General features: G+C 35.1%; 6 protein-coding genes across 7 annotated transcripts; 3 read left to right on the plus strand and 3 right to left on the minus strand.

Annotated features, from left to right (window-relative positions):
• The first annotated feature begins 935 nt into the window (after positions 1–935).
• Positions 936–3655, plus strand: LOC108208093 (putative F-box protein PP2-B12). The gene is made up of 3 exons (XM_017378575.2): positions 936–1356; positions 2255–2373; positions 3095–3655. Exons 1-3 carry the CDS (start codon positions 1105–1107, stop codon positions 3528–3530), a joined length of 807 nt encoding a protein of 268 aa, XP_017234064.1. The 5' UTR covers positions 936–1104; the 3' UTR covers positions 3531–3655.
• Positions 3656–4798: 1143 nt separating this feature from the next.
• Positions 4799–5692, minus strand: LOC108207628 (uncharacterized). Its single transcript, XM_017378063.1, has 2 exons — positions 5100–5692; positions 4799–5015 (listed from the first exon to the last, which is right to left on the minus strand). Exons 1-2 carry the CDS (start codon positions 5690–5692, stop codon positions 4799–4801), a joined length of 810 nt encoding a protein of 269 aa, XP_017233552.1.
• Positions 5693–8867: 3175 nt separating this feature from the next.
• Positions 8868–9916, minus strand: LOC135150542 (uncharacterized). The gene is made up of 2 exons (XM_064086904.1): positions 9149–9916; positions 8868–8954 (listed from the first exon to the last, which is right to left on the minus strand). The coding sequence occupies exons 1-2, from the start codon at positions 9914–9916 to the stop codon at positions 8868–8870; spliced, it is 855 nt and encodes a 284-aa protein (XP_063942974.1).
• Positions 9917–10715: 799 nt separating this feature from the next.
• On the plus strand, positions 10716–14180 carry LOC108210145 (putative F-box protein PP2-B12). The gene is made up of 3 exons (XM_017381415.2): positions 10716–11099; positions 12225–12343; positions 13528–14180. Exons 1-3 carry the CDS (start codon positions 10848–10850, stop codon positions 13961–13963), a joined length of 807 nt encoding a protein of 268 aa, XP_017236904.1. The 5' UTR covers positions 10716–10847; the 3' UTR covers positions 13964–14180.
• A 927-nt stretch (positions 14181–15107) lies between these two features.
• Positions 15108–19777, minus strand: LOC108210146 (vesicle-associated protein 1-1). Of its 2 annotated transcripts, XM_017381416.2 has the most exons (8): positions 19613–19777; positions 19436–19506; positions 19273–19354; positions 18556–18671; positions 18309–18464; positions 18171–18212; positions 16757–16834; positions 15108–15497 (listed from the first exon to the last, which is right to left on the minus strand). In XM_017381416.2, the coding sequence occupies exons 1-8, from the start codon at positions 19662–19664 to the stop codon at positions 15384–15386; spliced, it is 711 nt and encodes a 236-aa protein (XP_017236905.1). In that variant the 5' UTR covers positions 19665–19777; the 3' UTR covers positions 15108–15383. The 2 variants fall into 2 exon arrangements, with proteins under 2 accessions (XP_017236905.1, XP_063943822.1); XM_064087752.1 differs by lacking the exon at positions 18171–18212 and having other exon boundaries at positions 15241–15497; positions 19613–19772.
• Positions 19778–21221: 1444 nt separating this feature from the next.
• Positions 21222–22663, plus strand: LOC108207629 (agamous-like MADS-box protein AGL29). The gene has a single exon (XM_017378064.2). The coding sequence runs from the start codon at positions 21634–21636 to the stop codon at positions 22519–22521; it is 888 nt and encodes a 295-aa protein (XP_017233553.2). The 5' UTR covers positions 21222–21633; the 3' UTR covers positions 22522–22663.
• The last annotated feature ends 1866 nt before the right edge of the window (positions 22664–24529 follow it).

A 24529-nucleotide genomic window follows, 5' to 3' on the forward strand; every position in this document is an offset into this window, starting at 1 on the left:
GAATGAAACATATTAGTTTCAACAAAAAAAAAAAGGGATGATACATATCTTAAATTATAACTTAAAACATAATCTTTTATGGACTTCATTGTTCAATATCATCCCTTATTTTATTTATTATTCATTTTCATCTTTTCTCACACTATTCTCTTTTGCTTTCACATCAATTCTCTCTTTACAAGTAAAAACTCTTGTTGAAATCATTATAATATGGGGCCGTGACACAATTTAAAAAAGTGACTTATTACTTAAAATAATAAATAGATTATAATGGATAAGTGAACTTGATTTATAAGTTATTAAAAGTGTTTGGATAACTTTTATTTATAAGTCAATTGTGTGTTTGGTAATTTAAATTTATAAATTAAAAAAAATTCAAATTATTAAAATAAATAAAAGAAAATAAATAAAGTTTATTACATATTAAAATTTTAAAATTTTCATAAAAAATGCAAATCATTAAAAAAATCCAAAAAAACTAGCATTTCTAACTTACAGCTTCTGACTTAAAAAATCCAAAATAAGCCCTCCTACTTTTTTTTGCCAAACGTTACCTATATTATTCTAGTCTACTAAAAATCACTATATAGTTTTTGTTCCGGCCTGTTAAAATATACTCCCTCTGTTTTTTTTTATATGACACTTTTGACTTGAGCACGTATCTTTAGGTGGGTTGACCGGGTAGTAAAAAATATTATTTTTAATTAATTTTTTTTGTGAATTAAAATTTTGATTACATATTTTTATTCAGAAAAAGAAAATTTCAAAAATAATACTTTTAACTACCCGGTCAAAGCACTTAAAAGTGTGTGCCAAAAAGTCAAAATTAAAAAACGGAGGGAGTATAGATTTCTTGAGCTAATATTGAACAATGTAACAAGGAACGGGCCATCGGCCCAGTTATTATGAAGTTTAAAAATTGTTTTAACCTAAGTGGGCGCTTTTTCGGACATACAAGACAGAAACAATGGGCTCAAACTCCTCTTCAGCCTTAACGTTAAAGCAAAAAAGGACGAAAATTTGTTCTTACCAAGAAAAGAACAAGTTCCCACTATTACCTAAAAATAACAATCTGAGGCAAATTTGAAGATCAAAGAGGTAGACATGGAGCAAGTGACAGAGAATTGTATATCACTAATCTTATCATTCACAACACCCTTGGACACATGCAGAGCTTCGTGTGTTTCAACTGAGTTCAGGTCAGCTGCTGATTCTGATGAGCTATGGAATAAGTTCTCGCCATCTGATCTCTCTCAAATCCTTAGCAGATCGCTCTCTACTTTGACTTACAACACTAAAAGACAGCTCTACTTTCTTCTCTGTGACTCCCCGGTTCTGTTAGATGATGGCAATGTGGTAATGTTTCACTCTTCAATTTATTGAATTGAATTTGTTATTTCTTTGATAATTTAGTGGGTGTTTGGCTAAGTTTCTTAGAAGTGTTTCCGGACTTCTTTTAGCACTTTAAGCAGCTTCCACTTTCACGTAGACCGTAGTGTTTAGAAAAATAAGTAAAAATGTTTTTTTTTTGGTTTTCTAAGTGAGAAGCCGGAAGTTAGAAATGCTAATTTTTTTTGAGTTTTTTAGTGATTTGCATTTTATTATGAAGTTTGAAAATTTTTAATATGTAATAAACTTTATTTATTAATTAAGTTTTTTTATTTTAATCATTTGAAATTTTTTTGAATTTATAAATTCAAATTACCAAACACTTAATTGACTTATAAGCAAAAGTTATCCAAACACTTTTAATAACTTATAAGTCAAGTTTAGTTATCACTTATAATCCACTTATTTCTTTTAAACAATAAGTCACCTCTTCTAAGGTTACGCCAAACGGCCTCAAGTTGTGTAGCTTGGCTTTTTTGGAAGAATTTCGAGCTTAAATAATTTTATTTGTTCTTTTATTTGTGGGTCATGGTGTGATGTACGGTATTAGTTAGAATATTTGCTGGCCTTGACTTGTATAGTGTTCTATTCTTTATATAAAAAAATCGGATGATTTTAGTGTGGTTAATTTGAAGTCTAGGGTCCCAATCTCTGTAAATTATAATGGCTTTGCAAATTAAAACTGTCGGATCAAGATATGGAAAGCAAAAATATTTAAAATAGAAATTTGCTTTTCGTGTTAATATGAGCTGAAGAATTTTATTTTTATTTAAAAATCTTGGCTGTTCTGGGAAATTTGCAAGGTTTGTTTCATCACCTCAATAGTGAGAACTCACCAATGCTATCTCATTGTTGTTCTGAGCAGAGCTTTTCACTAGATAAAACGAGTGGGAAGAAATGCTTTATGTTAGCGGCTAGGCGACTTCTGATTTCATGGGGTGATACTCCCTCTTACTGGAGCTGGGCATCTAACTATAAGTCAAGGTATCTAGATTATCTGTGTTATATCATCTACAACTAATATAATCATTATTCAATGATGTTTTCAAGCCAAGATGTTTTGATAATTTTTTCACCCTCTGGTATATTACGTACATCCACATTGTGTGGTTTTCATTTTTCAACGAATCTATGACTCTTTGTGCATCTCTCTGTCATTCATCATTTCAATAACTATGAATAAGTGTTTTTTTTCTGGTATCATTAATCATAATTATTTTTATTTAAATGTTTAATAATATTATTTTTTGATGGAGGGCTGTGAACGAAGTTAAGGTATCAAAACATTTTTGAACTTTCACTCTATAGATAACTGAAAAGATATATGTGGTGAGATGTGTAAGGGGTTAGGTCCCTGTCAGATGTAGCATCATACATTCCACGCATATTATCCACAGAAAAACTGCGAGCCCTTTTTTATTTACCCTGAGCTCCCGAAAGCAGGTAGGGATATACATAAGAAAAACATGCTTTTCTCCCTTCTGCGGATAAGAAACACGGAATGGTATGCTCCAAGCACCTGGACTCTATATATGATTGCCTGGATTTCAGTAGAAAAATGCTAGTTTGTGGGTGAAGCTATGCAATATAACATTATAATTCTGTATACAATAATTATAAAGAGGTATTTATGTTTAGTAAAGATGTAATTTAGATGAGAAAACAACTCCCACATGTATCATGCCTTAATGTTTTATTTGCACAGATTTTCAGAGGTTGCTGTACTTCAGTATGTTTGGTGGCTTTGTATTCGTGGCAAAATGAAAACTGGAATGTTGTCTCCACACACTACTTACGAAGCATATCTTATATTTAAATTATATGAGAATGCCTACGGACTTGAATCAGCAAAGACATCGATCAGATTTGTTAGTGAAAGAGAGGACGTGCCTTCTGATGAAGCTATAACAGTTTATCCTTACACAAGATCATCTGCATCCAACTCTGAGCAACGAAATGGAGAGGTTAGTTGGAGGAGGAAGGACGGATGGATGGAAATTAAGACGGGAGAGTTTGAGACTGGTACAAGAGATGATGACGAGGTGGAGACACGATTCATGTCAATTGAAGGACAAGTCAAGGGTGGCCTTATCGTTCAAGGTATCGAGTTTAGGCCCAAACAACCCGTAGCTGTTAAATAAATTGATATATCGGCATGCTTTATATATTAGAAAACTTAACCCATGTAATATGTATTAACTCTTATCTGAAGGATGTTACATGGAGTATGCTGTATATGATAATTTTTTGGTGTTTTGCTATGTAACATTGTTGCCTTTCTTATTATATGCTGAAGCGGCATCTCTGTAGTACAAGTGTGAAATATGTTGTGCTTCAACTGCATGAAATAATGTCTTTAGGGCATAACATTGTCTTGGAGGTCGAATAGTCGAATCGAGCCTCCGGTGAGACTGAGCTCTCATATCATATTAAGTGATCAATTTTCCTAAAACTCGAGATGTTGAGGGAGAAATGATCAATTTCTTGTGAAACTAGAGGTGCTGGGAGACCTTAGCAGAATTATATTATATTCTTTTTTTTTTTTAAGGCCTACATATACGTAGATGAATTGTATCGAAATACAATAAACCGCATGCGGGATATCTTTCTTTTAAGAAAGTTTATCATCTAACCGAAAGTCATGCAAGCACAACTCCGGACGCTTAGACAATAAAGCTTAAATGAATGAGAAAAAAGCACCTATAAGTCACGAACCAGCTCGCTTCCAAATTATCCTGAAAAAAACAAAACAAACCAAACAAAACATATCTGTATACAAGTAAATCACACACACGCACACATATATATATTTAAAGTAATGTAAAAATGATAGAAAATCTAATAAAAAACAAAACAAAAGAGTATATATATCAAAAATAAATTAAAAAAATATAGAAATATAAACTAATTTCTAACCAAAGGAAAATCCTTCGGTTAGACACATTAAAAATTAATAATTTAAGTGAGGAATAAAATAAAGTTTAAAACATGATTAAATATATTATATATAATTATCATCAAAATGTCGAATAAGCCATAAAAATGGCATCCAAATTGGAACAAAAAGCCATTAAAGGCACAATAAAGCCCCATTAAAGGCACAATAAAGCCATTAAAGGCACAATAAAGTCATGATTAATGACTCCCATAAATGGTACTTAAAGGTATTTAAATATTCATAAAGAATATTTATCCAATCACAATTACAATTTTAAATGTAACTGTTCTAATTAAAGCTAATGGAGACAAATAAAATGAATAGAGAATAAAAGAGATCTCGTAATTAAAAACAATATAATTTATTAGGATCTCAAATTTTACTTTTCATTGGTCGAAGGTATTTTGCTGCCATTCACAAGTACTGATTCTAGCATACCTTTTTTTTTTGAAAGCAAAGCAAAAACTTTCATTAAGGAGAAGCGTCATACATGATAGCCTCCACCACACAATCCGGAGGAGACGAAAAACAAACATGGCAATGAACTAAACAAGGATATCGAGCTAAGCTATGAGCTACCCTGTTAGCACTTTTCCGAACAAAACAAACTGAAGCGTAGCGGAGTTTGTTAAGCATATTGCAGCAGCTGTCAATAACCTCTCCCACTTCCAAATAATTGACTTCCTTCCTGTGAATGGCATTAACCGTAGTCAGTGAATCAGATTCAATGACGACATTCTCATTCTACAAATTATTATCATAAATCCAAGACAATGCCTCACGAACACCTATTGATTCTGCCTCAAACACCGAATCTGCAACACTGAAACGACTGGTTTTGCCTGCTACAAAAACTCCATCATGACCTCGAAGGACCATACCAATCGAAAACGAATTCACTCCTGGCATTACTGAAGCATCAACATTAATTTTAAAACCTCCCTGCTCTGGTGGTCTCCACTTACTACACTCTTCTGTTCTCTGGGAAACTGGTACAGTACTTTTCACAATCTTTCTTGCCTCCCTCCAGGTTGTAAGAGTTTTGAAACTCTCATCCATAGCAAAAGCACCTGTGACTGATTTATTGTCCCAGACTTTCCTGTTTCTCCAGTTCCAAATTCCCCATAGAACCATACTTATCTTTTCAAGCTCCTCTACGGATGCAGTGGCCAGTTTATCGAGAAGCCAGCTTGGCGCAGCTTCAACTTCTGTCATATCCTGCATTATATTAGCATGAGCCCAACAATCTGCGGCAAAATTACAGTCAAAAAACAGGTGTAGCATATGTTCAACGTCATTGTTACACATAGGGCAGGTGATAGGAACTATGATACCCCTCGACCTAAGTCGCCATCGAATTGGCATCGTATTACGACAAAACCGCCATAAGAAGATTTTCACTTTATGAGGAATATTCAATTTCCAAAGCTTCTTCCATCCTTCATGCTGATGAATCACATTCGACCCCAAGTTGCGTTCCACCCAGTAGTGATATCCAGACTTAGCCGTGTACTGACCACTTGGTGCCTACCCAAGCCACTCTGTCCTTAACTTCTCTTTGAGGGCGTATTTACAATAGCCAGAGCATCCTCCTCCAGAAACAGATCCTGAATAATATTAACACGCCACGATCTCGTATCTGCATCAATGAGGGTAGAGACTAACTCTGATCGACCTGCATATCTGTGCGAGTCCTCCACGACAAAATTTGTCTTTTGTCTCAACCAAGGATCTTTAGTTGCCACTATATCTTTACCATCTCCAAGCACCCATCTAAACCCCTTGACGAGTTCTTCTTTTGCTTGCCATATTCCTGTCCAGATAAAACTAGAACCCTGACCCTTCACGGCCTTTAGAACAGTAGTGGAGGGGAAATATTTAGCTTTGAAAACCCGAGAAACCAAAGAAGAAGGGTTATGCATGAATTTCCAACAGTGCTTCCCTAGAAATGCGATATTAAAACCGTATAAGTCCTTGAATCCCATACCGCCAGAGCTTTTCGAGTAGCTCATGTTTCTCCACGAGAGCCAATTTAACCCTCTCCTCTCTACCTTACCTGAACTCCACCAATAATTGTTAAATTTACGTTCGAGTTCCTGACAGAGAGTCTTAGGAAGGAGAAAACACGACATGGTATAAGACGGAATTTCCTGCGCCACATTACGCACCAATATCGATTTGCCAGCTCGAGAAATAGGCTTTGGCTGCCAAGATTGAATCCGAGAACTAGCTTTGTCTTTCAAGTACCCAAAAACTCGTTTCTTAGAACGACCCACCAACGACGGAAGTCCCAGGTATTTAGAATTTGACAGATCATTAGACACTCCTAACACCGCTGACAGTTGATGCTGCAAGTCTCTTCTCACATTAGCACTATAAAAAATCCCCGACTTCAAGAAATTAACTGATTGACCTGAGCACTTTTCATAGTTATTCAATATAGTTTTTACGGTGTCTGCTTCCTCCAGCGTTCCTTTGAAAAAAAGGAAACTATCGTCCGCGAAGAGAAGATGAGAAACTGTAGGAGCTGTAGGGCTAATACGACAGCCGTGAACCCTCCCTTCCCTACTGGCCTTATCAATTACGTTTGAAAGTCCTTCAACACAGAGTAAGAAAAGATAAGGAGATAGAGGGTCTCCTTGTCTTAACCCCCGCTTAGGTATAATCGGACCAATATAATCACCATTAAGACAAAAGTTGTATGACACAGTCTTGACACACAACATCATCCAAGCAATCCATTTATCACAAAATCCCATCAAAACAAGCCTATGCTGTAAATATCTCCAGTTAACCCGATCATAAGCTTTGCTAATGTCAAGTTTGAGAGCAACTTCACCTTCATTTCCCCTGTTCTTTGTCTTCATGTGGTGAATCACTTCGAAAGCTACCAGGACATTATCCGTAATGCTTCGATTCTTAACAAACGCTGATTGATTCTCTGATATAATGTCTGGTAAAACTCCTTGTAGACGATTAGCTAAAACTTTGGCAACAATTTTGTAAAGCACGTTGCACAGTGCTATAGGCCTGAGGTCTTTCATACACTCCGCATCCTTTTTCTTCGGAATAAGAACGACATTCGTACAATTTAATTCCCCTGGGAACTCAGCTGCGGTTAGCCAACCCTTACAATAGACGAATATCTCCTTTCCCATTACAGTCCAGAAGCGTTGATAGAATGCCGGATTAAGCCCATCCGGGCCTGCTGCCTTATCAGGATGCATTTGCTTTACGGCTGTAGAGAATTCCTCAAAAGCAAACTCATTAACAAGCATTGAGTTCTGTTCTGGCGAGATCAATCGCACCCCTTCTTCTTGAGTTAAGTCCCCTTCTTCTAAATCACTTGTGAACAGTTCTGTAAAATACTTACGTACTATCTCACTCATTCCTTCTTGATCGTCAACTCTGTCACCATCTTCTCCCAACAGATGGGTGATTTTATTCACTTTCTTTCGTGCAGATGCAAACGAGTGAAAAAACTTTGTATTTTCATCTCCCTCTACTAGCCAATGAAGTTTGGCCCTTTGTTTCCAATATTCCTCCTCTTGAAGCAGCAAAACATTAATCTCATCCCGTTCTTTCAAATATTGTTGGACACTGTCGTGATCAGTACAATCAACTAGTCGACCCAATTTAGCTTTATGAGCTTTCAATTTCTCTCGAAATTTATGAAAGAATGTCTTACCCCACTTAGCCATAAAAGAAGAGACAGCAAAAAGCTTAGGTAGCAGGTGAAACTTAGGGAGTTCCTCCCACGTTTTAGTCACTTCATCTACAAAGCCTGGCTCTCTTAGCCACATGTTTTCAAAACGAAACCTGAAAGTTCTCGGGGGGATATCAATGCGAAGCAAGTCTAGAAAAATAGGTTCATGATCCGAGGTAGAAGTATGCAGCACCTTTAAATGACACATAGGAAACTTCGACCACCAACCCATTGTACCAAAAGCTCGATCCAACTTTTCTCGCACCCAGTTACTACTGCCTCTGCTACGCTCCCATGTAAACTTACCTCCAAAAAGTTCAATCTCGGACAACTGACATTGCTCTATCACATTTCGAAAACCTTCCAATAGATACTGTGGGTGAGGGATATTCCCTTTCTTGTCTGATTCATACATCAAGTCGTTAAAATCTCCCCAAACACACCACGGAAGTGGTGATAAACCTGCCAGAGTTCGAAGAAAATTCCATGACTCCCGTCTTCGTTCTCGTTCTGGGTAACCATAAAAACAGGTTAGACGCCACACTTCTATATTATTTTCAATAAACACCACATCAATGTGGTTCTGAGAATAGCTGGTAATGTTGCATTGAGCTGGAGATTTCCACATAATAGCTAACCCACCGCTTCTACCCACTCTATCAACAGAAAAACAATGCTCAAAACCGTGCTTAACTCTGAGATTTTCTATTCTACTAGCAACTGAAATAGTTTCAATCAAAAAAACAAACTGGGGACTGTGATCTCTAAGCAGATCACGTAAGTTACGAACTGATCGAGGTTTCCCTAAGCCTCGACAGTTCCATCCTAAGCATTTCATTTCGACTGGCTAGCTTGCATCGCAAGCTTAGCCATTTCTGAGTTGTTGGTATCTGCCCCATCAAATGAGAAAAAAGCAGATTCCTGTGAGAGATATTGTGTGACATAGCCGTATCAGATAGTCCATGGGCCTCACTTCTTTGTCTTTTCCTTTCTTCTAATTTAAGCCCAACTAATTCCTCATCGGCAGGCCCATTATTAAATGTATTTCCCTCCTCATTGGATAACGTTGAATTCAAACAAAAGTTGCCTTCCGGGTTTTTTGCCTTATCAGTTACCTGATTGCTGTTATCTCGCCGCTGCACCAAATCCGATTTTTGAAATCCCGAAAATTTCTCATTGTTTGTTCCTCCGTCAATCTTGTTACCCCAATCTCCATCATCTTCCTCCCGCAGCCACTTACTCCGGCTACTCCCGCCAGCTCTACGCGGTGGTGCCCTTAGCCAGCTTCCCCATTCCTTGTTAACTGACTCAGACTCAGCAGTGCTCCTCTTTGAACAGAACCTCTCCGTGTGTGTTAGTAAGCCACAAACGAAGCAGAGATCACCTAGCTTTTCATACTTGCAATGAACAATGACATCGGACTTATCCTTTTTACATATCTTCTTTTTACGCTTTAAGGGTCGACGCACATCCACTTTTATACGAATCCTCATGAATTCCCTCCAGATACTTTTGTTATTACTTGAATCATATTGCACGAAAGTTCCGAAAAAATTCCCCAGTTGTTTTCCAATTGATTCAGACATATATCCCACTGGCAAGTCATAAATTTGGATCCAGAACTCGACCTCATTTAACAAAACTTTAGTTGGATCTTCTCCATTGCCCACTGTGTTAAACACCAAAATGGCTCCGTCAAAAGACCAAGGCCCTCCTTTAACCACCCATTGCATATCATCCTTGTGGTAGAATTGAAAGAGAAAGAGACCAGTTTTTATCTCTTTGATGTTGATACCCCTTGCAGGACGCCATATATCCGCCATCTTGGATTTCATAGCCCGTACATTGATGTTCTTCTCCGTCAAGAATTTGTCCACAGACATAACTCGAATCTGTTAACATTCTCCTCTACACCTTCGTCAATTATTAATTCCTCATTTTCCTCGTTTTCGATATCTAAATCCTCCATCTGCATTTCTATGTCACGAATGTTTGCCATGAATGACAACTCTCACAAATCTAGAATGATTAGCCTGGAGAGAAAACTCGACCCTCTCACAAAGACTGGAGAGAAAACTCTAATTACGCATACTTTTAAACACAATCAAAATTTCTGATAATTATCAGAAAATTCTGACTTCAATAAAATCAATTTATGGTGCGATTATGTATTTATATTTCAAAAGAATTATTTTAATATATATTTATATTTCAAAAGAATTTTTTTAATAATTACTTTAGATAACTAATCGATTTTTTTAAGGAAGAGGAAGATCTAATAGAAGTGAGTTATATAATATGACCTGCAAAACAAACCTAATAAATTTTAAATATATTTTGATTAGGGGTTTAATCGAGCCGAGTCGAACACTGTGAGGCTCGGCTTGAGCTCAATTGAAAAGTTCGGAATTCGAGTTCAATCAAGTCTTTAATTTCGAGCCGAGTAATTTAAAACTCGAACTCGGCTTGGTAAAACATCAAAATAGCTCGAGTTATATGGAGTTTGAAAATTATAAATCGGCGGTCATCGGACCTATAATATTGAACATTGTAACGTGGAATGGCCCATCGGGCCCAGTTATTATGAACTTAAAAAAACTGTTTTAACATTGGGGGCTTTTTCGGAGATGCAAAACATAAACATATGGGCTCAAACTCCTGTTCAGCCTTAACTTTTAAGCAAAAACGGACGAAAAGAACAAGAACTTACCACTCATACTTGATACTACAATATTATCGACTTGACCGCCTCTGTACATTTTATATACCTAAAAGTAACAATCGTAGGCAAATTTGAAGATCAAAGAGGTAAACATGGAGCAAGTGACCGAGAATTGTATATCACTGATGTTATCATTCACAACGCCCTTGGATACATGCAGAGCTTCTTGTGTTTCAGCTGATTTCAGGTCAGCTGCTGATTCTGATGAGCTTTGGAACAAGTTTTTGCCATCTGATCTCTCTCAAATCCTTAGCAGATCACTCTCTACTTTGGCTTACAACACTAAAAGAGAGCTTTACTTTCTGCTTTGTGACTCCCCTGTTCTGCTAGATGATGGCAATGTGGTAATTCTTCGCTCTGTAATTTGTTAAATTTGTTGATTTAGTCGTGTGTAAATTTAGGTCCCCTGCCTGGTTGAAAATAGTGGAGTCCTTGATATAAAGTATTAAACACCTATTAAATACGTAATATTAAAAAATATTTTATAAATATAACCTTTTTTTTGGAAATAAGTCCATGTTTTAAAAAGACCGAAATATGCCCTGGTATAACTATAGTTGATTTTCTTCCTGAGCTTCGTTCTGTTGATGATCTTATTTTGTGGGTCATAGACTCATAGCGGGATGTATTAGTGCAGGTCCGGTTGTGCTAAAACAGATGGAGATATTGTTATAATTAGTACCGAAAAGTGTTTTTTTCTCATTAATATAATTTGGCATTAAAAAGGTGATTTTCTCTCGCTAGAATAACATGTCTCTGATCATTGGTTATATATCTTCTTCCAAATTTTACTTATTTTACTTATTTCTCAAGTATCCTGCTCTTTTAAATACAAATTTTATATTTTAACCTAAGTTTATATCAAAGACTCCAATGTTTTCACTTTTTGAGTTTTTGGTAAGGTGGCAGCTCCATTTTATTTTAGTATAAGATAAAGAACAACATAAGAGTGGTGATTCATAGTTTTTGTTCTATAATATGGATATGGAACAAGATAATAAGATATAACACACTATTGGACTTGCTCTTGGAGTCTTGGGAAGAATATTTGTTGGCCTTGATTTGTACAATCCATTCTATTTTTAAAGATTCCACAATTTTGGTGTGGTTAATTCCAGCTCCAGATATGTATAGTTTATAGGGTCATGTTCACTGAAAATCATTAGTGTTTAGATTTGGCCATCCTGATCTTGATCTTAACGTGCCAAATGTTCCTGGTTAATGATTGCCGCAAATTAATACCAAAGTTCAATAGTTCATCATCTATCTATGTATATATAACTTTTACTCTGTTGTGTTATTTTTCGTTTGACATATTACAAGGCACAACCTGAAGATGTACTCTTATTTTTGTTTTGTTCTAAAAGAAAGTGGTCTAGCAAATTTGCAGACTCTGTCTTAGCATTTCGTTACATTGCCTCATTGGTGAGAGACTTATGGATGTAATCTCATTCTTGTTCTATAAACAGAGCTTTTCACTAGATAAAAAGAGCGGGAAGAAGTGCTTCATGGTAGCAGCTAGGCAACTTTCAATTTCATGGGGTGATACTCCTACTTACTGGATCTGGTCATCCAACTATAATTCAAGGTATCTAGAGATTCTTTGGTGTATTATCTACATATATACAACAGGATCATTTTTAAAATTATTGGCGACAGCCAGCACATTTTTTTAGATATTCAACACTTGCTATTTTACATCCATTGAATGCAGTTCTCTACGAGTAGTTGAGCATCCAGCATTCCCCTATTATTCATCAGTACCATAGCTGCTCTAATAAGTTTTATAATCAATTTTCGTAGAAGATTAACAATGCCATTCTTGATGAAGAGATGCGAATGAAATTTAGGTATCTAATAAATTTCCAACTCCGATTACGTAAGGGGTTAGATAACTTGCAGACAGATGTTGCAACATTTGTTTTGTGTTTATTAGCCTCAGAAAGCCGGAAACCTTATCCTTATCCTATGTGGAAAGGAGAGCCCCCTCCCTTCGTATACACGCATAGAGGCATTACTCCTTTCTGCACATTATTAGCGTACAAAGATATACTGCAACAATTGTCTGGTTCGTCATATATAATTGCTTGCAGTTCAGTAGATAAATGTTAGTTTGGTTGCTAGGTTTCACAATATCGCTTCATTTTTCTGTATACATCAGAAAAGAGGTGCTAATGTACATGTAGTGTTGGTCATACTAGTTGTTACTTGTCAAAGCGTGTTTTTTTTTTTTTTTTGAAATAAAAGAAATTGGTGAAACGTTGGGGCTTACCCAAAGATTTGTATTCACCCTTCAGCTGTTCGTTTCAATGTCGTTTTTTCCACCCACAAAAAAAAAACTAGATCATGCATATCGGGGAATCTGGGATCAAAGACACACACTCCACATATGGCAGCAACAGCAAGTGTTCATATTGGGGAATCTGAAATCAAAGGCACAAACTCCACATATGGCAGCAACAGCAAATGTATAGATAGCAGACGTTTCGGAAAGATATGTAGGAGAAAAGAGAGGGATCAACACGCATGCTTCTATTTTAACTAATGTGGTTGGGCCTAGAGTGGGTCTCAATTTTAAAGCTATTAAAGTCATTATTATCTTTGTTTTCCCTATAAGATTCAACCCATTAGTTAAGTAGTAATTATCTAGTAAAGATGCAAGCTAAGTAATATATAATATTAGCATATGTAAGTGGTATATATGACTAACACCCCCTAACCTGCTGACCTTCATGTATTAAATTCATGCCTCGGTATTTATTATGTGAACAGATTTTCGGAGGTTGCTGTACTTCAGTATGTCTGGTGGCTTGATATTCGTGGCAGAATGGAAACTGGATTGCTGTCTCCACACACTACTTACGAAACATATCTTGTATATAAACTACATGAAGATGCCAGGGGACTTAATTCAGCAAGGACATCGATCAGATTTGTTAATGAAATAGAAGAGGTGCCTTCAGATGAAACTAACATAGTTTATCCTGATACAAGAACATCTGCAGCCAACAGGCCCAACACTGAGCAGCGAAATGGAGAGGTTAGTCAGAGGAGGAAGGACGGATGGATGGAGATTAAGACGGGAGAGTTTGAGACTGGTGCAAGAGATGATGATGAGGTGGAGACGCGATTTATGTCAACTGGAGGATATCAGGTCAAGGCTGGACTTATCGTTCAAGGTATCGAGTTTAGACCTAAACAATCGTAGCAGTTGCTTGAGGAATTTCATCTATAGGCAATGCTTTATATCATAGAAAATTATCTCATGTATTATGAAATCTCTTCTATCTGAAGGATGTCGAATGGAGTGTGCTATATATAATCGTTGTGCTATGTAATATGTTATTGCCTATCTTATTGTATGTCCAATTTGAAAATATGTAATATGACTGAAATTATAATGATTTTCCATTACTTGCATGACATACATGAATCTCGAACAAATCCATGAATGTCTTGGGAAGAGAAAATGTTATAGGAAACTATAGATTCTTGGGTTTCATTGTCAATTTTTACTGTTCTACTCATATTGCATCTGCCATTTTTTCAGAGATAAAATTCCAAATATCACTACGGGAGAATTGATAGCTTTTCTGTTCATGTTAGTTAATGAATAAAGGGTTATCTGATATCTCTCAAGCCCTAAGTACTTAATCAGTTTTATGTAAATGAACTAAGGTACTGTTTGGGTTGCAAGGGGTTGCTGTTGCAGACAGCAACAACAGCTTTTTGCTGAAAAGCAGGTGAAAAACTTTTTGGTAAATCTAAAAGAAGCTTTTCTGAACAGCAGCTTTTAGCTGAAAAGCTGCTTTTAGAAAAAACAGGTCCTCCCATGATTTTGGAAAAAGCTGTTTTCAGCTTTTGCAGGAAGCTATTATGAATTTCAATATCAAACCTCAACAAAAAAATAATTTTTTTTTAAAAAAATTACCAAACAGTTATCTGATTTCTACAACAACACTTTTTTTACCAACACTTTTTCTGACCGCACATCAATTTTTAACGGTACTCCCAAACAGACCCTAAAATGAGAACTAAAAAATTTATTGCAACTTAAGACAAAGAATACCAACTTAAGACAAAAAAATTTCTGACCACAGATATTTTTTGAAATTTTCCTTAATACTATTAGCATGTGCTTGATAACGTTTGCAGCTTCTTTTCCCAATTATTGAAAAGTTTGCGAATAAAGAGATGGTTAGTAAAATGCAAAAAGATTACAAGTTCATTAAATCATTGGTTAGTCTTAGTCACATGTATTATGATTCAATTTCCCAACAAAAACTAATACAGTATAGTGATTATCAACCTATAAACATTGAACACATAGTAATAAATCAACAATGCCAGAATAATAAGAAAGTACCTAGTATTTAAAAAGAAAATATTTCTTGAAGTCGCAACGAAAGAATGCATGGTAATAAAGAAAGACACAATGAGCAGCATTTTGCAAGTGCCAACAACTATAGAAACCATGACTTCACCTAAAGAGCTTTCCTAGACCTATTTTAGGGGTGAGAAACCTCTAACAAACCGGTTTTCTGTTCTATATCAACCTCTTAAGATTGCCAAAACAACAAGAATATCGTCAAAATGTTGATTGCAATAAAAGAGTACCACAGAAATAATTATCCCCTCTTCAAGAGATACCCAAGAACTATACCAATCAAGCCAACAATGGCCACGAACGCCATTGAAACACCACCTTGACTTTTGCCTCCACTAGAACGCCTCAAGAATTCCTGTAAATTGCAATTCATGGGGATGAGCCTTTTGCATGTACAATAAGCATTAAAGAAACAGTTTAGACCGTACACCATGTGCATCAAGAAAGCAGTTGTTCTCTTCTAGATCTCAAATTTGAAGGAAAATTCTTTATTAAAAATTTGTAAATACATACCAAAAGGCAAAAGACACTACCGTTAAGCTTAGTATTATGCTACATTGGAGTTTGATAAGCTTAATTCCATCACCAATAAATTAGCTAAGTTTTTACTTCTAATAGTCGTTTAACTCAATTATAAAGTAAGGATAATCGAGAGACCATAGCATTCGACTGAAACAAAAATACCAAAAAAATGGACAAATTATTCTTAAGGTGTGGATCAGAAATGCATTGTTTTACACTTTAAGCTTAAAATGACTTGAGCACATGCATAACAGTTTGGGCCTCAAGCTATTCAGCTAATTTTTACTTATTAACAGATATCACAGCAGGCCTGGGTCAGCGACTCAGCGGGCATAAGAGTAAAATACATTCCGCTTGAGCAGTAATATATATATATATATATATATATATATATATATATATATATATATATATATATATATATATATATATATATATATATAATAACGATTTTCAGTTGTCTTTTAATATTTTCATAATTTTAGAAATCGTATTTGGTTGTTCTAAAGTTTCTATATACTTGCTCTGATTTCCAAGTTCACTTGAACTCAAATTTCTAAATTCACTGTATGTATATGAAAAATATTTTCTATGATCAGAAGAACTACGCAATTTTTTGTTTCATGGGATTAATTTTGGGATAGAATTGTAAATCCCAAATCTTTTAATCCCATGTTTGGTTTATAAAAACTTATTTAGAAATAGTCCAGAAATTATAATCTTTTAAAACAGTAATTCCCTGCCCGCTGTTTTGTGGGAGCAAGCGGGATGATTATAATCCCCATTAATACTTGGTTGGAGGAGGTATTTTCCTCTAGCAAGTCATCTTTATAGAATTATAATCCTTTCACTATAATCCCTAAACTTATTTCTACAAAACAAGCATATTTAAAGGATTACAATCCATCTTCAAAACAAACATAATGCATGATTTCTAATCTGAGGGTTAAAGCAAAAACAAACAAACCAACATAGCGACGGAGGGGCATTGAACGAATATGCAAACTGAAAAAGCAAAGGGTTTTACATGAAGACAGCCTAGAGAACAGATACTTCAAAATTTAGACAGCTGAGTTCAGTTGTTATTCTCACCAATTCCTGACGAAGTTTATTTCCCTGCTGAAGTGCAGCAGCTTTTTCTTCAGTCAATTTCGAAATAAGGGCCCTTACCTGAAACAATATGATATAATTTATACCAAGCTCGTGCATATAAGACAAAAATTAATAACCAAAACAAAACGATGTGAATTCAGTTGTAGAAAAACACAAGCAAATGGACTCCAGAAGAGCCCCAAGAGCAGACAGTGCAGCATACAAAAAGGTATATCTCATAACTAGGCCATTTCATCATATCCTCAGACTAGAATTGCATTGAGGATTTAGGAGTCAAATAGTCTCCATCCACTGAATAAGTCATTGCAGATAAGAACTTTGAAACCATACATCACTAGAAGATTGCAATAGAATCAGAACTTAACAGATGCGTTCTTAACTGATGACTAAATTTTGTATCCACTTGTATCAAAGGGTTGTAGTCATCTAACTATAAAGAGTACAAATAAGCAAAGCCAAAGCAACAAAGATATACAGTTATCCACCAGTTATAGGAAAATCAGACAAATAAGTTGAGCAACTTTCTGTTCTGACAAGCTTAAATCTTAATCTTTTTTGTAACAGAAATTTAAATACAAGCGCACACATGTCTCTACTGATGTTCAAACCCTCAGATCTTAATACTGCACGGCCATCATTTTCCAATTGCACTGATTAAGAATTTCCCCCCAACTTTTAGACCAAGCCACTCAGCATTATTTCTGGATTCCAGAGGTTATGTTTTATGCTATATCAAATTGTAATAAATGTTCCCCTCAATAGTGGGCATTACCTCAGCTCTACTTACAAATATTACCATGCAAGCAGTTACGTTCTGCACAACATCTAGGCTGTGGGAAAAACTCAAATTAACAACTTCAAAAATCTAAGCAAGTTGAGGGCATTGCCTCAACTCTACTAACAAATATTACCATCCAATGACTTTCTAATCACAGATTAGCAGATCAACTTAGGTTATGAGTAAGCAGAAGGGAACTATTTGGAGGTTCATTTATCTGTGTAAGCTGGCAGCCAGCCTCCACCCAAGCGGTAGTGTGAATGAAGCCCATTCCCTATAAAGTAAAGTAAATATGCCCCTATAGATATAGGTTTCCTGCTGCGTGACCCCTATTGTTGGCTGTGAGTTCAATTTGAACACAAGGCTATTTAGGACACAGTGCTGTTAAATATTACTTGCTCCATATACTAAAAACTTGCATCATTTCATACAGCAGGCTGTGAGTTCACATAAACAGATAGATTAAACTCGCTTTACTAACATGAGACTCGCCCCAGATTCTTCTACTTTAAGTCCAGCCAGATAATTAGACACTTAAACTATACATATCAGACAATTATTAGCCTGCATATTTCGGTGTAGAAATTAAAATCTATCCGAGTACATCGTGTTTACCTCTGAAGATTTATCATGAGAATCAACAAATGATCGTGACACCTATAAGCACAATTTGGAAGAATTCCATCATAATCACTTGAGATTAACAAAGCATAATTTACTCTTCTTTAAATACAAAAGGATCTTAAAACCAACCTCAGAACTGTTTGAAATTCCATTGTCCATGTGTGAGGCTCTGGGGGAAGAACCCTCATCCGATCCCTCCGCCACAGGTGAGGGTGGTTGGGGTGGAGCAACATAGACCACTTTCAATTTGCATTCCTCCACAACATGTCCAGCCTCCTTAGAGAACTATAAGCAAGAAACCAAAGTTAAAAAATATATATAACAAGTGTAGCAAATTAATCGACATTTCTTGTTGATACAGAAACCTAGTGGGTACCATTTCAGCGGTAATGTCCTTCGCTGTTGCTCCATCTGGTGCAATCACACTCTGAAGGAGAAATTTGTCCTTGCATTGCATGTCTGGAGGTGCCTCCTTCTGTGCTTGCATTGTAACTGGAGAAAAGTCATCTATTTTGTGAGTTGGTTGCAGAAAGATTAAGAGCACACAAAGTTGTAGCATAATAGACAGGATTATAGTGCACCTTAATTTGCCAAAAAAATTAGGACTTTAAAAGTAGGTAAAAGTTCGATATAAGTGAGGTAAAGGAATTTGAGCTCTACTTTAAATTCGTACAAACGAAATGTAGAAAGGAATTATATTTTTGTCCTCATCCTAAATTAAGAAAAAGGGATGGAAGTAATGAATATATTACGGCAATAATTTTACAAATTTCATTCCATGGAACCCAATTCCATTTATTCTAACCAAACGGGGCATTACTGTTTGTTTGACTGAAGTTCTGCATAGACAAAGCTATAGCTTTCTTATCCTAGGAACAATAATTATTCACAATATCTTCATAGCCAATTATCCATTGTCTCTTGTACATCAAATCATTTTGTCCTTACATCGCTAATATACATTCACTAAAGTAAATCCAACAAAACCAAGTTCCATTCAGGACAAACCTAACCATTCTACTACATAAAAATCCAAACTTTATTTCAAAAAACTAAAATTTCAAAAACACCATATATGAATTCAAATACACACCCATTATATCACACGTTGATCGCGGAGAAACAACCCCCGTATTGGGACGAACGCAATACTTCTTCGGATTCGTTGTCTTAACCTGAACATAACACATTCATAATTCACAATGCTATAAACAAATATACACATACATAAGCATATATAGACATAAAGATCAGACCTTGAAAGCGACATGATTATCGGTTTTATTCGACAATTGAAGGGACGAAGAGATCTGTTTTTTTAGCTCAACTGCAATCAAGATTTAACAAAATTTAAATAAAAATCAAAATCAAAACTTTAAAAAGATTGAGATCAAGGGAGCGGACAGATCGGAGATGGGATCGCCGGAAATTACATTGGAATTTGAGCTCTGTTGGTTCGATGGAGAGAAGCTCGCCGGTGCTCATTGTTCCGGTGAAGTTCTTTTTCTTGAGAAATGTGAAATTGATTTTTGCAGAAATGGAGATGAAGAAGAACAAAGTATAAAAGGGGGCGAAATAGAGAGATAGAGATCATCTAATTAATATTTTTTTTAAAGGAAAATGATTTTTATTATATTATATTTTTTTTACAATGCAGGCTATGCCTTACAAATTAGTATCTGTTCTAATACTTTTCGGGTGAGTCAGAGTCGAACCCGGGTCTCCGGGGACAACAGAGGATAAACCCACCACTTGGGCTATCCAATCGTGCTCATTATATTATATATTTGATCGTGGCAATTTGAAGGTGTTCCGGAATTGTCTAGCTCTAGAATTTGTTTATTTTTCAAAAATGGTTAGCTCTGAAACAATAAAGTACTCTAGATATAAATATAAGTGATAATTTAATTTTTATTTGACGTATTATAAGTTGTATTGTTTCGATAAAAATTACAAATTTTAATATTAATATATTATTCCGTGATCAATCTGATTCAATTGAATATTACAGATTTTGAGAATTTGATTTAAAATTAATGCTTAAAAAAATTAAATTTAAATTCAGATTTTATATGTATTAAATTGAACTTAATCTATAATTCAAAATCTTATTCAACTTCAAAATTGAATCAAAATTTGATATAAGATATAAGATATCTAGAGATATATTTTTTATGTTAGTTCTTTTACTTGCCTCTTATATTAAAGAATTTCGAGGCGTTTTTGGGTTTTTTTGTCGATCGATTGTCGAGATGTTTTAAATAATAAGTATTTTTTGACCGTCAGATAGATATCCAACGATCAAGATTAAAATCATTTTTTTATATGTTCACTAATTTTCAATTGTTAAACAGGGTCCAACACTTTTAACCGCCGAAAAGGTTCATTTACAAGTCAGCAATTAAAATACAATGAAAAACCGCTGAACGTGTTAAGATTTTGTTATAATCCTCACTGAATATTAATCCATGAATATAAAATTAAAATAAATTTAGTGATCTTTAACATTTTGTTCATATTCAATTATGTATATATGTTTATACCTATTTAAAAATTATAGAGAATTAAAAAAAAAAACGTTTTAGAGTTTGTATTTTTGAGAGATTTTTAAAATTAGAGTTCTGGCCGTCTCTTCTCCGCTATTCGATCTTCATCCCTTCACCGATTAAGTCTCTTCACTCTTTCATCCTTTCTCGTTCTTATTGAGTACCTTGTTATGAAGATTGTTAATCGTGTTCTTTTTTTTTGGGATGTTGGTGTTTTATATTTTGATGTATTCGTTTACTTTGTTATGGATTTTGGTTTCTATTACTTATTATATATATATATATATATATATATATATATATATATATATATATATATATTATATTTTGGGTGATCAGCAAGATTGACATCAAATATGACATTGTGCCAGTGGTGAATATTACAAGATCTTACTTTTCACGATAAAAAATTATTCATATTTTAAGAGCAATTTTCGTTCCAATATCCGTTGATGTAACTGACAATTATGAACATTCAAAATTATATAGACTGAATTACTCGAGATATAATTATAATAAATTTTAAATTTTAGAATTTGAAAAATATTCTATCATGTTAACTATCTGAAAACAAAATGATTAATTCTTTTGCTCCTTTTTCGTCCACAATAAGGTAACAATTGATGGTCAATTCTTTGCCTTTCGGGGAAAAAAAAAAAAAAAGATGTAACGAGAATTAAGATTACAGATTATTCTGGTTTCAAAAAAAAAAAAAAGATTACAGATTATTCTTATATTGGTAAGTCTAACGGTAAGAAAATCTAAACAGTATCTCAACTATGGCAATGTCCATGATAACCTCTTCAACATTAATTGCCCCACCACACCACATCCATCTCTCTCTCCTTCCCTCCTTCCTTCCCTCCCTCTCTGCCGCGTATATATACACACAGAAATAAGCACCCTCTATGACAAAAAGAAAAAGAAAAAAAGAAATAAGCACCCTGTCATCTCAAAGTTCTCCTACATTGATATTGTTTCTTGTTATTTCCTCTGCAAAGTTGAATTCAACAAACATGACGCAGAAAAAAACAATGGGGCGCAGAAAAATCGAGATGAAGAGAATCGAGTTAAGAAAAAGCCGGCAGGTCACGTTCTCGAAACGCCGCAACGGACTCTTTAAAAAAGCTAGTGAATTGTGTGTTTTAGCCGGTGCTCAGATAGCCATTCTCGTTCAATCTCCGGGGAACCATGTCTATGCTTTCGGTCACCCTGATGTCGATTCAGTCATCGACGCTTATCTCGGAAATAACGTCTCAAATTCACTGATGAAAAACTCTCTTCTCGAAGAGTATAATGACAAGTACTTGGAGATGGCTTATGAATTGGAAGCAGAGAAGAATAAATTAGATGATGTGGAAGAAAGTGGTGAATCTTGGTGGGAAAATTCTTTTGAAGATTTGGAGATTGATGAGCTTGAGAATTACATTGAGTCGATGGAGAAACTGAAGAATAATGTGTTAAAGAGAGCTGATGAGTTGAGGAATTTGGCTGTGAGTCCTTCGTTTGACACGAATACGAATGCAAGTAATGTGGATGGATTACTTGATGATCAAGTTGCCTTGCCTGATTTAGATGATCAAGTAGTCTTGCCTAATTTGGATGAGTTTCTTCCATATGAAGTTGGGGTTACTAATGCAGATATGATGATGATGCAGGCTTTTCATAATTCCATCGGGTTTAATAATTATAGTTTTGGGTATGGTGAATTATTTTTTGATGATGGTGGTGATGGTAATAATCAGGTTTCAAGTGATTCTGGTACTTTTGGGGTTCCTGATGTGAAACATCTCTGAGAGGGTTTGATTCCAAGTGAAGTGAAGGCTTACTTAGCTTGATTTGATCAGGATTAGTTACTAATTTTGAGTAATTAGGAGCTCAGATTTAATTAGTTAGTTTCAAGTGGTACTTGAAGGTTTTTGGATGATAAGATTGAAATTGTAGGTATTTCTGAATATCTTTTTATGAAGTTATGCTATATATTGTGTCACATATTGTGATATCAACTAATAAAATCCTCACTTTTGTTCAATTTTTTTTTTTTTTTGGGTTTTTGATTGTCTAGTTTCTCCTTCACTATTATTGTAGCCATGTATATTTGTGTTCGCAGTTGTTATGAAAATAAAAAATAGTTTATCAACATTAATAGCGCATCATGATCCTGTTGGTGAATATGTATGAATTATATGGTGAGGTTAAATGATCCGCGTCAGGTGTTTGTTCTTGTTTCTCCACTCGCTGTTGAGTTTGATTTGAATTTTAGTTCAAATCTTCGAGGTATCGACTAAAATCATAAGAATTCTGATCTGATCCAGTTGTTTTGTTGTTTCAATTATTTATTTGTTTTGAAGGATTGTGTTCAGAGTTGGGAGAAAAATGACAATCAGAGTTTATTATAGAACTTTTTAGGTTTGGCTTGGAGAAGACTCTTAAATTGTGGCTGGTGTTGGACTCTGTAGATGACCTTTCCAAGCACTTGAATAAAACAGAGGTTAGAACTTAGAATGATACCTATGATCAAGCTAATATGATCTGCATTTATATAAGCAATCATGCTATTATCTTCTCTGCACATCATAAAGATGTCTTGATTGTATATGCAGTCCACAGAATCGTTACATTCTTTGGACAGCTAGTCTTTCCTCTGCTACATCCGCTGATCAGTCACGTGAATTCCAACTAAATCTATTCACATGTGAAATTTTACGTCTACATGAAATATACAAACTTCGATGTCAATATGCACACACAGAAACTTCTGGACTTAAAAGGATTGTAAGCTGGATGATAACATTAACATCTAGCATGAATATCTTGTAACCGTGACCTGCAGCTTTTTTCTGGTAGCGATGGGTGTAGCCGTTGACACATATAACATCTTGTAACGGTCAATGTAGCGGTTACATATCATATATACTCCCTCTATATCAAATTACTTGTCCACTTTGACTTTTACACGTATGTTTGTTGTGAATAAAAATTTGAGTGACTTGCAACTTTCTACTTGTAGCGGTGGGTGTAGGAGTTTGACAGATATAACATTTTAAAACAGTCAATGTAGCGGTTACATTAACATTTTTCTCTACATTATCACTTATTTCTTTCTTTGTAACAACAGAAAATTTACAGATAAATATTCCTTATCCTTAGTCCTTACCATGGTTGAATTCTATTAATAAACACCTTACATGATTGCTAATCACAATATTCTCTATATTCGTTGACTTGTGCTACCTACCTACAAATATGGTGTTACATTTGCTAGCTCTGGTAAAACTAAAGCTCTTAGCAGCCACATCAATTTCTACTTTTCATCCATTGGTCCCCTTCTTGGTATACCCCTTTGTGCTTAAAGTCTGGTTATGTACTATATATGATCTTCGTCATGTATATGCAAAAACCACAGACTGTTTCAGGCTCTTCTTCTTTCGGTTAAGTCTTATAGTTTTTCGTGAAAGGCAAGAAGATGGTCTTCCAAATACTAGTAGATGGAGGAGAGTTCTCCGATTAGTTAACGACATGGTCAACGGTGCAATACCAACAGCTGCAGATTTACCATGGTCGCCACCATCGAACAATGACCTCAGGCACTTGGCATACATGCCTTTCTAGTGATAAGAATTTGATGTTTAGCAGTAAGCATGCATATATGATGAATCCATTCAGGGAGGACTTTGTAGCTTCAGCGACATTTTCTACTCTAAATTACTGTAATCAGATGTGAAGCTTGTTCTTGTTCTGGAGACTACTCTTTAAAACTTTTTAATTTGGGAGTAATAAACGTGATGGCATGCTTATTCTAAG

The sequence above is a fragment of the Daucus carota genome, chromosome 2 (assembly GCF_001625215.2).
Source record: "Daucus carota subsp. sativus chromosome 2, DH1 v3.0, whole genome shotgun sequence".
Classification (NCBI taxonomy): Eukaryota; Viridiplantae; Streptophyta; class Magnoliopsida; order Apiales; family Apiaceae; genus Daucus; species Daucus carota.

Bases quoted from the DNA above. Each gene is read 5' to 3' on its own strand.
- LOC108208093 (XM_017378575.2), top strand. From the start codon at position 1,105: ATGGAGCAAGTGACAGAGAATTGTATATCACTAATCTTATCATTCACA. The intron at 1,357-2,254 runs GTAATGTTTCAC...TGTTCTGAGCAG, and splicing joins TGTTAGATGATGGCAATGTG to AGCTTTTCACTAGATAAAAC. The intron at 2,374-3,094 runs GTATCTAGATTA...TTATTTGCACAG, and splicing joins GCATCTAACTATAAGTCAAG to ATTTTCAGAGGTTGCTGTAC.
- LOC135150542 (XM_064086904.1), bottom strand. From the start codon at position 9,916: ATGTCTGTGGACAAATTCTTGACGGAGAAGAACATCAATGTACGGGCT. The intron at 8,955-9,148 runs GTAACTGATAAG...TATCTCTCACAG, and splicing joins GGCGAGATAACAGCAATCAG to GAATCTGCTTTTTTCTCATT.
- LOC108207629 (XM_017378064.2), top strand. From the start codon at position 21,634: ATGACAAAAAGAAAAAGAAAAAAAGAAATAAGCACCCTGTCATCTCAA.
- LOC108207628 (XM_017378063.1), bottom strand. From the start codon at position 5,692: ATGCCAATTCGATGGCGACTTAGGTCGAGGGGTATCATAGTTCCTATC. The intron at 5,016-5,099 runs GTCTTGGATTTA...TGCCATTCACAG, and splicing joins ATAGGTGTTCGTGAGGCATT to GAAGGAAGTCAATTATTTGG.
- LOC108210146 (XM_017381416.2), bottom strand. From the start codon at position 19,664: ATGAGCACCGGCGAGCTTCTCTCCATCGAACCAACAGAGCTCAAATTC. The intron at 18,672-19,272 runs GTGTGTATTTGA...ACTTTTCTCCAG, and splicing joins ATCAACGTGTGATATAATGG to TTACAATGCAAGCACAGAAG. The intron at 18,465-18,555 runs GTACCCACTAGG...TCTTGCTTATAG, and splicing joins AGGACATTACCGCTGAAATG to TTCTCTAAGGAGGCTGGACA.
- LOC108210145 (XM_017381415.2), top strand. From the start codon at position 10,848: ATGGAGCAAGTGACCGAGAATTGTATATCACTGATGTTATCATTCACA. The intron at 11,100-12,224 runs GTAATTCTTCGC...TTCTATAAACAG, and splicing joins TGCTAGATGATGGCAATGTG to AGCTTTTCACTAGATAAAAA. The intron at 12,344-13,527 runs GTATCTAGAGAT...TTATGTGAACAG, and splicing joins TCATCCAACTATAATTCAAG to ATTTTCGGAGGTTGCTGTAC.